This window comes from Desmodus rotundus, chromosome 10, assembly GCF_022682495.2.
Source record: "Desmodus rotundus isolate HL8 chromosome 10, HLdesRot8A.1, whole genome shotgun sequence".
NCBI classification, from domain to species: Eukaryota; Metazoa; Chordata; class Mammalia; order Chiroptera; family Phyllostomidae; genus Desmodus; species Desmodus rotundus.
The window spans coordinates 40042452-40056239 of record NC_071396.1 but is presented as its reverse complement, the minus strand read 5'-3'; the positions used below and the strand labels follow the sequence as shown (position 1 = coordinate 40056239).

The 13788-nt window shown below is 46.9% G+C and overlaps 1 protein-coding gene across 2 annotated transcripts; it reads left to right on the top strand.

The window, feature by feature from the left end:
- Positions 1 to 1047: 1047 nt before the first annotated feature.
- Positions 1048 to 12742, top strand: ZFP62 (ZFP62 zinc finger protein). Of its 2 annotated transcripts, none has more exons than XM_053913182.2 (2): positions 1048 to 1114; positions 8010 to 12742. In XM_053913182.2, coding segments are annotated over exons 1-2 (2676 nt in total). In that variant the 5' UTR covers positions 1048 to 1113; the 3' UTR covers positions 10685 to 12742. The 2 variants fall into 2 exon arrangements, with proteins under 2 accessions (XP_053769157.2, XP_071075577.1); XM_071219476.1 differs by lacking the exon at positions 1048 to 1114 and adding an exon at positions 1944 to 3101.
- Positions 12743 to 13788: the final 1046 nt, after the last annotated feature.

The following is a 13788-nucleotide window of genomic DNA, read 5'->3' as shown; positions in this document are numbered from 1 at the left end:
ATACCCTATGATCTCACTTATAGGTGGAATCTTGAAAAAGAAAAAGAAAAAGCAAGGGAGGGAGGGAGGCAGGAGGGAGGAAGGAAGGAGTCTTCGAAAAAAGAAAACTTAGATACAGAGAACAGATTGGTAGTTTGTGGTCCTCGGGAGTCCTGGGATGCAATGTGTAGCATGCCAAATATAGCTGATATACTGTATTGCATATATGAAAGTTGCTAAGAGAATAAATCTTAAAACTTCTCATCACAAGAGTATGTGCTGTGATGGACGTTAACTAGACTTACTGTGGTGATCATTTTCACAACATATATTTATATCTAACAAATATTGAACCATGTTTTACACCTGAAACAATGTTATGTCAATTTACCTGAATTTTTAAAAAGTGGATGATAGTTAAACCACTGTGCACTTAGACTCCATTAGATGCGTTTGAAAGAATGATCAGCAGGTTTGTTTTTTAAATGTCAATATGAACAATATGCCGAAAAATATTTAGATGTTAACTATAAAAGAAAATATAGTTTTTCGAAGTCACTTTAGTTCGAGAGTTCAGGAGCCAACACCGAGGATCACTGCACGGAGGGCGCCACCGCAGGGTCACTGGCCTATGGTCCCTGGCGGCGACCGCAAGGAGCACCCCGCCGCCCAGCGGTGGAAGGCCGAAGGGCCCCCAGCCCCCGCACTCAGCTCCGCCTCCTCCTGCCGCTACCGGCAAGGGGCGGTGTCCCGGCGCCCTCACGCTGTAGCGAGCTGTGTATTTAGGTGCACAGGTTCTTAGGAGTTCATTCTACCTAGGCACTTGTTTGCTTTTCTGTCGCCCCCATCGCGGAATGTAATGCCCACGAAAAAGAGAAGGCTGGCCTGCAGTTCCCCCACCACACTCGCATGCACCCTCCCCGGCAGGCGGCACTTAATACACAGCACCGGCACGACTAGCTGTCCGGGAGCAGCGCGGCCCACGTGCCTGAGCGCAGGGAGTCACCACCGAGTCAGTCCTCCAGACTCCCAGAGGGGACCCGGAAGTTCCCCGCAGCGGCGCGGGCACTTCCGGCCGGGCCGGCCGCGCTTTTGTCCCGCTGGCAGTTGGCCTCCCGCGGTGCCGCCTCAGCCAGTACGTGAGTACGCGGCTGCCCGCGCCCCCGCCCCCGGCCCGCTGCGGACACGCCTTTCCCTTCACGCCGATCCCGGCTGCCCCCTGGGTCGCGGGCGGGATCTGGGAGGAGCGCGCCCCCTCGTCCGGCACCTCGGGCGAGGGCAGGGGAGGCAGGATCGCGGGCCGGCCGAGGGGTGCGGGGCGCGCCGCTGGAACACAGCGGACTGCCTGCCGGCGCCAAGTGCGGCCGTTGGAGCGGCCGCAGTCGGTTTGGGCTGCCCGGAGTGCGGAGAAGCGCCCCGCCCTCGCGCTTCGCAACTCTTCCTGGCTGTCTCGGGCGGGCGGGAGTCGTGGAAATTAGCGCTTCCACATGCCGCCCTCCCGCCCCTGTCGTGCCCTCCTAGCAGTTAAGTTTGGCCCTGGGCTTGAGGTGAATGCGAGCGTGAGAGGGACCCCTAGGGGTGATTGGAGTCGTCCTCCTTTCCCCCCAACCCTCTTTTTCCCCCCCTTGGGGAGGGGATGATGTGGAGACTCCCGGCCCAGGTGCGGGTCGTGCCCCGGGGAGGTGCTTCCCGGCCCTCTGCATTGGGCAGCTCACCTGTGCGCAGGCAGGGGTGCGCCCGGGGGAGGTAGCCTGCCGCCGGCTCCGCAGACTAGGAGTAAACCGGGGAGAAGGCCGAGGAGGCGCCCAACGCGGCGACAGCCTACGGGGGCCCAGGCGGTGGGATGTGAGAGATGACGGGGGCCGGGGCTGCGTGTGCGGCTCGAAGACGTTTGCACTGAGCCACTAGACGTGTTTTCTCTTTGAAAGCAAAAGGGTTTGTTTGTCTTTTTTAATGTTTAAATATGTAACATATTCTTATGGCTCAGCTATTTAAAATATTAAAAAGTTGTCAGCGAAAAGGTTTCCTCCTGTGCACCATCTTCCGAGGCCCGACCTCGCTAGGCGATCACACAGTTTGAGTGTGTCCTTCCTGAGAGTCTTTACGCAGATGCCGGCAGTTCCCCTTTTCCGCACACAGGTGGCAGGCCACTTCGGTGTTCCGCCCCTTGCAGCTTCCGCTTCGTCTATCTTAGGGATCATCAGAACACAAAGAGCTTTTTGGGGTTTTTTTATTGGGCCGTGGTATTGGATTAGCCATCATTTGGATGTTTCGGGTGTTCCATAATTTTGTAGAGCATCGGTGGCAAACGCAAGGCCTGCGGGCGGAATCCGGCCCTCCACCGTGTTTCTACCAGGAGGCAGCGCCCAGCTCTCGCCTGTTAAGGAGCAGTTACATTTATACAGTCCTCAAGTTACATTGGGCCCTTTGAAGGCAACCACGAGGCCGATGTGGCCCCCGGTGAAAATGAGCTTGACGCCCCTGCTTTAGATGTAGTCAGGGACATCTGGGTTCTTCCCAAATTCTGTTACCTCACACTACGGCCCTCGAAGTGACCTACTAGGGCATATCTGAGCAAGGGTTTTTAAAGAAGTGAGTAAACAATCAAAATAAATTTTGTTTTAGATCAGTTAAGCCAGTTATTGTTAGATTGTTAAATATATCAAGTCGTCATTACAACTCATGCAGTGTTTATAAAACCAAACCCAGTAGTTTCTCTCTTCTGAGACTTGTGTTTATGAAGTTCAGCCTTCCAGCAGCCCTCTTAACTCTGTTAACGACTCTTGTCAAGCAAGTCTTTGCTCCTCTAGCTTCAGAAAATCTCTCCGCCTCCCTTTCAGAATCTCCTTTGCTTAGCTTATTCCCAAGGCTAACGAGAAATTTCCTCTCCCCACCAGGTGTGAGAATGCTCTGTTTCATGTTTTACTTGGAGGAAAAATCCCCATGAACCCTTATTTCCACTTTCAAGCAATAGAATCGTCTCACGCTGTCTACCGTCCTGATGTTTATAAACTATAAAAGCAGTGATAGCTGAAGCACAAACCATATTTCTCCCTCCCAGTCTGCGTGTCACTTCTCATTTAGCCCGTTCCCCACTCCTGAGTAATCTTTCTTCTGAACTGGTAAGCATTCCATCTTTTCTCTCTGGAGAGAGAAGAGATGGCTCGATCACCTCCAAGTCAAGTGCAACATCCGAGAACCTCAGGGACGGACTCCAGACGTGACCTGTGGGCTGTGGCTGGTGCTCTGGCACGTTGTGCTTTGGCTGGCTGCAGGCCGTCGATAACAGGCAGCAGCTTACACCAGAGGTGGCCCCAGTTGCTCTCTAGCGAGTTGTCCAGGCTCTTGAGAAGTGCCTCCTGACTCGGGCAAGAAGTAAGGGCAGGTTCATACTGTCCGCATGAGCTTTGTTAAGCGTTGGTGGTAGAACACGAGCGAGTGCAGAGCTGCCCAGAGGTTGTGGGTCAGGTGGTTTGTAAGGAGTAGGTGGCTTTCTGTGGCTGACACTTGACTTACGTGACCAGGCTGTTGGGTCATTACTGTATTTAATTATTTTTACCTGAGAGATTGAAAGGGAGTTTATTCTGATAGGATCTGCAAATCGGGGAACACAGCCTTCAATATAAACCAGAGACATACTCCAAGTAGGGAGAATGGAACAGGGTTTTTGAAGACACATGTTGCAAGGGGATGACAGTCAAAGAGACAGGTTGCTAGGGAACAAGTTCACAGTTACATCATTCACTTTCCGATTGGGGGGTCAACTGGACTTCTGATGTTCAGGTGACCCAGTGGTTAACAGGTGGAGTTGTGGGATAAGAGCAATGAGTAATAGAAGGGGGGACCCAAAAAACTCCATAATTTATTTATTAAAAATTGCTGTTTAAACATCAGTCACCCTCAAGGTACTCTCCATTTGATGCAGTACACCTATTGAGACTTTTTTCCCACTACTGAAAACAGTTTTTGAACTTGTTGATTTTGATGCCTTTTAGTGCTTCTGCTGTTTTTTGTTTCACCTCTTCCACATTGGCAAAACATTTCCTTTTGAGGACTTTTTTCATTCAGGGAAACAAAAGAAAAGGTCACTCAGGGTAAGATCAGATGAATAGGGAGGGTGGGGCATAGGGGTCATGCTGTTTTTGGTCAAAAACTGAACACTCAGTGAGATGTGGGCAGGTGCGCTTGTAATCTGTACTGAATTATTATGGACCCTGAATTGGGTACTCAAGCTGGGTCTTGTGGTCTTGTGACATGCCCCCATCGTTTTTAAGCACCTCCTTACTTGTGGGTATAACAGGATGCCCCAACTCAGTTTGTGCGTGTTCTGTGCCAGCCTGGAATCCATCTGGTTCCTTTTAGGAGCCGTGGTAATAGAGACTGAGAACAGGGAGCTAATGGGCTCATTACCGCTGAGGTGTTTTTGCTTCTTGGCAGACAGAGCTAGGAAATATATATATGCACACAAATATCCAAGTATGTGAATGCACATACATTTATACGTGTGCACGCACACATACAAGTTAGAAATTCTGCATTGACACCAACACCTCCGTCTCACCCCGCAGAGTTCCTTCTTGCCCTCCAGCCTTCCCTTAAACTTAGAGTGTACAGCATCTAGTCACACGTTATGTGGGCTCATTCTTCGTGTCTTTTGTTTTCTTCCTGTGGTGGTGGTTTTCCTGAGAAACGTGGATGCGTTCCTTTCATTTGCTTTCTGGTGTAGTGGCTTTCCCCTTCCCATTCTCACTGATGTAGTTTTATTCTTCGAATCTAGAGAACATTGTCATGCTTCAATGAGTGAAAACTGTACAGAAGCTGCACACAGCTGCCCCATTCCCCCACCCCTTATAGGTGATGTCCTTCACTGTTTTCTGGTTTCTCTCATTACTGTACAAATAAGCAGATATGTGCTGGTTTTCTTACTTTTTTACACAAAATGTAGCATATAAGCTTTTTCACTTTACAATATGTCCTTGAAGTTGCTCCCTGTTAATCAATTTGTACAGACATTCCTCAGTCTTTTGGAGTACTCCATTGTGCATGCGTGCCACAGCTTATTTACCCGTTCTTCTGTGCGTAGACTGTGGGTAGTTTTCCAGATTTTGTAGTTGCATATAATGCTACAATGAGTAACTTTGTGTATATATACTTTTGTATTTTTGGAACTGTATCTTCAGTATAAATTCCTAGGTGGAATTTCTGGGTTGAAGTGCTCATGCTTGTGTTCGATACTGGCAAATTCCCCTCAACAGAGGTTATGCCAGTTTGTATCCCAGCAGCATATGAGTGCCTGTTTCCCCCACGGCCTCGCCCACTGAATAGATTGTCAGGCTCTTGAATATTTGCCAATTTGACAGGTGAGAATTGGTACTTTAGTCTAGATCTTGTTTGTATTTCTCTTCCGATGAGTGAAATTGAAAACATGCTTAAGGAACATTTTAATATTTCCTTTCCTAAATTGTCAGTATCTTTTGCCCATTTTTCTGCAGGATTTTTAGTCTATGTTTCTTCAGTTTCTAAAAATTCTTTATATCTTAAGGATGTTAGGCTTTATATATGATGTAAATGTTTTCTTCCACTTTGTCATTCATTTCTTGATGTTGCTTATGGTGTTTTTGACATGGCAATTTATATAGCCAAAAATACCAGTCTCTTACTTTATCTGGGTCGTAGTTAGAAAGCTTTCTCCATACCCAAGTTCCAGAGGCATTTGCCCATATTTTGTTCTAGTGTTTGTCACTTTTTTATATTTGGAGTTTATTCCTGTGTGTGGTGTAAAGAATGGATCTAATTTTATCTTTTTCCAAACGGCTTTGTAGCTGCTGTAACACTAATAAAAAGATCATCTTTGCCCCAATAATTTGACATATTATCTTTATCATATATTTTATTTATATATGTGATTAGGACTATTTCTGGACTTTGTATTCTATTCCACTTGTCTGTCAGCTGAACCAGTACCACGTTGTGTTGGTTATAGAGGCTTTGTGGCACACTTTAACCCTTTTTTTAATTTAAGAAAATCCTCACCCAACTAAGAAAAAATCATCCATGTGAGAAACATCAGTTGGTTGCCTCCGTATATGCCCCAACAGGGGTTTGAACCTGCCCTGACTGGGGATTGAACTCGCAACCTTTTGATGTACAGAGTGATGCTCCAACCCACTGAGCCACCAGGCCTGGGCTGTGGTATACTTTAATATCTAGCATGGCTAGTCTCCCCTCAAGGCTTTTCCTTTTTTGTTTTTCTCTAGCAGTTTTTGTATATTTTAGGGGATTTGGATTCTGTCTGCAGGAACACAAAGGCCAAAGGGACTGGGTGGAGCAGAGTCCCTGCTGTATGTGGAAGCAGGGTTCGGAGCGCAGGCAAAATGTGTGTCGCTGCTGGTGGTTCTGGAATGTCACTGCTCACCCAGTGACATGGGCTGTTCTGCCCACCATAGTAAAGAAACGGAGCAAGGGACAGGCGGAGCCACCTTTCGTCAGTGACCTCTGCAGATCTCTTACCTGATGTGACTTGTCATTTTGTGAAGCTTTCTCAGCGGAGCCACCTTCTGGCTTACTGTCTGTTGAGTGGTGCTGTTTCACTGTCCTAGTGGCATCCTGGCTTCAGAAAAAGCTTCTGCTTTTCTGTAAATTTTCATTGTGTCCATCATGGCAGTTCCATAAGCATAAGTTGGATTGTGTCGTCCTTTATACGTGTCCGCTCCAGAATATATATCTTACTTTTCTTTTTTTGCCTCTGCTCCCTCCTCACATTCACATACAGAGTTTCTGAGCAGGACTGATGGATTCCCAAATACTGACCCAAGAGAGTCTAGTACCCAGGTTAAGAGGAGAGGTCCACATGTTAACTATCTAATCACAAATGTCTAATTGTCTAAGGTTGGGGATAAGGAACTTAGAATTCTTTCTTTTGCTCTTAGAAGCCAGTTTGTCAGTGAGTGGATACTGACGGAATGCCCGCTGTGTGGAACACCTTCCCGGCACAGAGTGGCCCTGCCTGGCTCCTAAACCCCTTTGGAAAGGAGTTCACCTTTCCCGAGGCCTGTGCTTTATCTTCAGTTCCATCCATGGTCTAATAACCTGACCTTGAATAAATAACAAATTAATAATAGCATATAGCACTCACCAAGTGCTGTATGCATTAGTGACATTGTTCTCGACACTTTACACGTGTCCTCTCATTTAATATTCACACCGGTCCTGTTGACTCATTGTACGGATGAGGAGACTGTGGCTCCAAAAGGTTAAAAAACTTCCTCAAGGCCACACAGCTAGGGGTTTCAAAGGTATTTCAGCTTAGGCAGAATTATTTCCTTTGCCTAATGGTCTGTGGTTTTGCCTTTGATATCTGATATTCTCCGACTGCAGTTAGCCTGCTCCTGAAGTAAGATCGAAAGCCTCTTTGCCTGGCAGGTTGAAATGCCCTCTCTTGTATTAGAGTTCCCTCCCGACTACCCAGCTAGCCACCTTCCAGGGTCAGAGTTTTCCTTGGAGGGAAAATCCACGAGGCCAAACCAACAGGCTTGTTTTCTTCATAATTCCTGACATGACCGTTCTCCTGATTTTACAACCTCCTCTCCAGTACTTCTCCCAGGTACTGATTCCTCATCTTCAGTTTCGCCTCTCTTCTGCTGATTGTGTCTTCTTAACTTCTGTCGTACTAATCTGTCTCCTCTGCTTCAGAGATTTCTTCTACCCTGTTTTCCCATTGCTTGGTGGCATTTTTAAAAAACTGACCAATGTAGCCCTTGTTTCTGTACATCATTTCAACATACCCTCATGCTAAGCTGTTATGCAAGAATAGAAAGCTCTCTGTTTTGTTGAAAATTCGTGGCTGTCACATTTTAACGTTAGCCCCAGGGTGGCAGAAATGTTGGGGTGTCCACCATTATATCTCAGCATTTAGAAATGGTACCTGTCATACAGCATGCAGTCAGTAAACACTTGAGTGAATGTGGATGTAATTCTTATAGTTTCTTCTGAACAAAGTGAACAAGTATCCTTTCATTTTCTTGGTTTAGTGTCACATTTCAAGACGAGGGGCACTGAGGATGAGGAATCGACTGAACAGTGTGAAAATGCTGGGAATGCAGAACCTCTGTGGCTAAAAGTGGAAGGCCTTCACGAGGATCATGTGCGGGAATCTCAGGTTGACGAAACTTGTGGTTGGGATAGCAAGGGAGAGAACCCGCTGGAAAAACCTGATGGGAAAAGGATGAAGGAAGACAAAAGTGGCATCAGGGAAAAGATTGGAAAAGCCAAAAACACAGCAAATATAAAGATAGAACAGGAAGAAGACGAGGCATCGGAGGAAAGCTTACATCTGAGCTCAAAGCACATTACACACCAGCCCGTCCCTGTCAGACAGAGAAGCAGTGAGCCAGGCAGGTGTGTGGAGAATGTGAATGGAAACCCTCATCCCCATCTGAACCAGAAAGCCAGCGCTGTTAAGAAATCCCATAAATGTGATGAGTGTGGGAAGTCCTTCAAATATAACTCCCGCCTCGTTCAACATAAAATCATGCACAGCGGGGAAAAACGCTATGAGTGCAGTGACTGTGGAGGGACTTTTCGGAGCAGCTCCAGCCTTCGAGTTCACAAGCGAATCCATACCGGGGAGAAGCCGTATAAGTGCGAGGAATGTGGGAAAGCCTACATGTCCTACTCCAGCCTTATAAACCATAAAAGCACCCATTCTGGGGAGAAGAACTGCAAATGTGATGAGTGCGGGAAATCTTTCAATTACAGCTCTGTTTTAGACCAGCATAAGAGGATCCACACTGGGGAGAAGCCCTACGAATGTGGCGAGTGTGGGAAGGCCTTCAGGAACAGCTCTGGTCTCAGAGTCCACAAAAGGATCCACACCGGGGAGAAGCCCTACGAATGTGACATCTGTGGGAAAACCTTCAGTAACAGCTCTGGCCTTAGGGTCCACAAAAGGATCCACACCGGTGAAAAGCCCTATGAATGTGACGAGTGTGGGAAGGCCTTCATTACTTGCAGAACACTCCTAAACCATAAAAGCATCCACTTTGGAGATAAACCTTACAAATGTGATGAGTGTGAGAAATCATTTAATTATAGCTCTCTCCTCATTCAGCATAAAGTCATCCACACTGGAGAGAAACCTTACGAATGTGACGAATGTGGGAAGGCCTTCAGGAATAGCTCAGGCCTTATCGTGCATAAAAGGATTCACACAGGAGAGAAACCTTACAAATGCGACGTCTGTGGCAAAGCATTCAGCTACAGCTCAGGCCTTGCAGTCCATAAAAGCATTCACCCTGGGAAGAAAGCTCATGAATGTAAGGAGTGTGGAAAATCCTTCAGCTATAACTCACTTCTTCTTCAACATAAGACCATTCACACTGGAGAGAGACCTTACGTATGCGATGTATGTGGGAAAACCTTCAGAAACAATTCAGGTCTCAAAGTCCACAGGAGGCTCCACACTGGGGAAAAACCATACAAATGTGATGTGTGTGGGAAAGCCTATATCTCCCGTTCTAGCCTTAAAAACCACAAAGGAATCCATCTTGGGGAGAAGCCCTATAAATGTAGCTATTGTGAGAAATCCTTCAATTACAGTTCTGCCCTCGAACAACATAAGAGAATTCATACGAGGGAGAAACCTTTTGGGTGTGATGAGTGTGGAAAAGCCTTCAGAAATAATTCAGGCCTTAAAGTGCATAAGCGAATCCACACTGGGGAGAGACCTTACAAATGTGAAGAATGTGGGAAGGCCTACATCTCACTCTCAAGCCTTATAAATCACAAAAGTGTACACCCTGGGGAAAAGCCCTATAAGTGTGAGGAGTGTGGAAAAGCCTTTATCACATACCGAACCCTTATAAACCACAAAAAAACTCATCTTGGGGAGAAGCCCTACAAATGCGATGTGTGTGAGAAATCTTTTAACTACACGTCACTCCTTTCTCAACACAAAAGGGTTCACACTAGAGAGAAGCCCTATGAATGTGACAGGTGTGAGAAGGTTTTCAGAAACAACTCAAGCCTTAAAGTGCATAAAAGAATTCACACTGGGGAGAAACCCTATGAGTGTGACGTTTGTGGAAAAGCCTACATCTCACACTCAAGCCTTATTAACCATAAAAGTACCCACCCTGGCAAGACACCCTACACATGTGATGAATGTGGAAAAGCTTTTTTCTCAAGCAGAACTCTTGTAAGCCATAAAAGAGTCCATCTTGGGGAGAAACCTTTTAAATGTGTTGAGTGTGGGAAATCTTTCAGTTACAGCTCACTCCTTTCTCAACACAAGAGGATCCACACAGGGGAGAAGCCCTATGTGTGTGACAGGTGTGGGAAGGCGTTCCGGAACAGCTCAGGCCTCACAGTGCACAAGAGAATCCACACGGGCGAGAAACCCTATGGGTGTGATGAGTGCGGGAAAGCCTACATCTCGCACTCGAGTCTGATCAACCACAAAAGCGTCCACCGTGGTCAGCAGCCCTATAATTGTGAGTGTGGGAAGTCCTTCAATTACAGATCAGTCCTTGACCAACACAGAAGGACCCACACTGGAAAGAAGCCATACCGGTGCGATGAGTGTGGGAAGACTTTTACTACCAGGTCAGACCTTACCAAGCATAAAAGAGCCCATACGGGGGAGGAGTCTTTAAACGTGCCAAATGTGGGGGGGTTACAGCGGCACAACACAGAAGGGAACTTATGAGGGTGGGAATGTTCTGGATGGGACCCGGGTGAGCTTGCCTCTGTAGGAGGCAGAGCTTGCCAAGTCTCAGAGAACTCAAGTGGGAGAAAAACCTTATGAATGTAAGAATATCTGAGGTCCTTGTTCATGGCTTATAATTTACATGGTACAAATGAAACCATGAGTAGTCTATGCTTCGAGGAAGCCTCCAGTGTCGATGTGGTTGAGCCCTTATGGAATATAAGACGGTTTATACTGGGGATAAAACCTGTCAAGACGGTCCAACGTTCAGACCTTCAGAATAAGCAGACATTGCTGGACATGAAGCACATGGGTGAGGAAAGGTTTCAATTAGGAGTCACACAGTCACCATTGGAAAGTGCATATTGGGGCAGATTTTGTGAATCTAAATGTGGGACATTCAGGTGTATCTTCTGAGTCCCAATTTTACATAGGTCGGTGGAAATAACCCAAGAAGGGCCTCCAGCAGGCAAATTCAGGGAGAGATAGGCTTCAGGGAATGTAAATTTAGTAGTAGTGCTCATGAAGTAAAGGCTTTATTATATAATTCAGTGGTTTGAGGCAAGGCGACGACAAGTTCTGAAACAAAATTTGAATTTTGTGGGGAAATTTAAAAGTGGAGACTTAATCTAACAGGAGATATGAGAGTCACTCTGGAGAAATGCAGGTTGATTGGACTGTACTGTGGTAGTGTGATACACTAGCTGAGTGGGGGGAACTTTAAAGTTCCGGATGACTCCCCCCTCACTGAAAGATAAGTGTGTGTGGAGTGAAAACCTCACATGTTACACTGCAAATAAAAGGTTCTGCCGCGGAGAAAAATAGAGCACACTCAGTAACTACGGGAACATGTCTTCAATGTGAATTTGCACAAAAAGTTGATTCAGGGGTTCCTATGAGTAGGAATGCTGAAAAGGAGGGCATTTTACTGCAGGAGGTAGAAAGCTAAGTAACTACCAATAATGGGGGGACAGGAGGAAATTGCTGCTGCTTTATCCTGTTAAATGCTAGATTGTTTGGGACTGTGTCACTGTAAAGATTTCATGCACTACATGTGTGTATTGTCTGTTGTGCGATGCTACGAATATACTGTTCAGGGCTCCCTCTCTCTTGGCCATGAAGAGCCAGATAGTTGTGGCAAGGTAAGGTGGATCTCCAATAAAGAATTTCCTCAAAAGTAAACAGGCTGTGCCTGATTTCACAAGGAGCACTGTGCGGGGAAAGCCATTTGTGTTACATCTTTGTGAGGTAAATTACGCAGATACAAGCCAGGGCAGGCAGCAGGGGCTCATCCCCCAGGGCTGGCATTTTGGGTCTCACCAGCATCTCCTAGGTGGCACCTCCACCAGGAGAGGTGCAGCCCGGATTGAGCCTCACATGCTGGGGCTGGGTCACAGCTCCTGGGAATGGGCAGGCTCTGCAAATGGCACGCACCACACAGAAACCGTTCTGTTGAACAGAATTGAACAAAACGTTAACTTTGTATAGAGGGTAAAAGGAGAGTCTTCTGAGTTAAGTAACCTGTCCAAGAATACTCTGGGTAGGGCCTACCTGTAGAGGCTGAATTCTTCATCGGTTTCTCTGGCTCTGATATCCACTCTTTACAAGAGAACAATCTCTAGCTAAATAGTTGCCTTGTTCTCTAGGACGTCACATGTCTAACCACAAAGTTTATGTGCCTCTTGCTAGGAGTACAGTTTACTTTGTCTCCAAACCCTCACCAGTAGATTTTGATGGAGGGGGTCGGGGTGGGACGAGGAAAGGGAAAAGCTAAGCATTTCTGCTGCTCAGCTCCACTTTGGAATGCCATGAACGCACTTGCTCTTTGCCCTGTCTACACGCAACACCGACAAACGGTCCTCTGCACAGACCCGAGTTCATTTCTTCAGGAAATACTTGTTGAGGGTGTGCGAGGCACTGTCCACTGTCTCCTAAGCACCAGGCAACACAAGTAAATAAAGGACATTTGAGGGAGAAAACCCACAAGCAGAGCCACCCCAGTGAATGCTGAACCAAAAGGCAGCCTTCGGAGGAAAGTGAGCAGCACTGGCAGTCAGGAAGAGGGAGGCAACAGTGATGTCTGGGTGGGGCGGTTGGATTTTTCTAATAGGGACGTGGAGGGGATGGGTTGGCCTGATGGAAGACATCAGAAAAGCTCACACATCCTCAAGAGTAGCTGGTCCCGCAGGGTTGGTACCCAGTGGGCAGAAAGGAGGGAGACCATGGGGTATCATTTTCTAGGAGCCATCAGGTACATTAATCATCTTCATTTACTGCAGATAAAACCAGGCATGTTTGAGATGATTGGATTACCTGTGTGGCCAGGGCTGTCAGTGTGCCAGTGGCTTAGGGTCCCCCTCATGCACACTCTAATGCACTGCCTACTTCCAGGAGAGGAACCACTCAAATGGGTATTCCAAGTGCCCCCGCCCACCGAGCACTGGGACACCACCACTGAGACCTCTGTTGACTCCAGTCCACAAGAAACAGGACCCAGGCCTCTTGGCCTTCACCTTGAGGCTACCTAAGGACATACATGCAGCTCAGGATCATCCCAGGCGGACTGTGGTGCAGATCCAATGAGGCAGTGTGGCTGCATCTGTGCAAGCCCACCTTGGGGCTTGAGCTTGTTTAGGGACCCCCATCCCTCACCTCTTTTCAGAGAGAATTTCTAATACGCAAGAAGGAGAATTGCCAACATGCAGGTAAATCAAAACACTTTTTTAAAAACAGTGTCTGATTCAAGACTAAAAATGTAATTGAAATGGAGACTAGTATGTAAGTGGGAAGCTAGAAGATCTGCATGAAAGCGTGAAGCACTTGTTTTGGAGGAGGGTTAAGATGCTGCGTCAGTCTGTTTTATAATGTTGACTGCATGACAGGCAGGCACCAGAAGGATAGAAATAAAGGATATAAATCTAAAAATCTGGGCTGGAAATTCTCAAAGGCTGGAAAAAAGAACAACATTGAAAAGGTCGGAAAAGTGGGACAATACTTTCTGGTAAAGATAGACTAAGTTATTTGGGTCAATTTCCCACCAAAACAAAAAAGGCTTTAAAATAGGCAGTACATCTGCCCCAGTGAGAGCATCGAGAGTGGGAGGA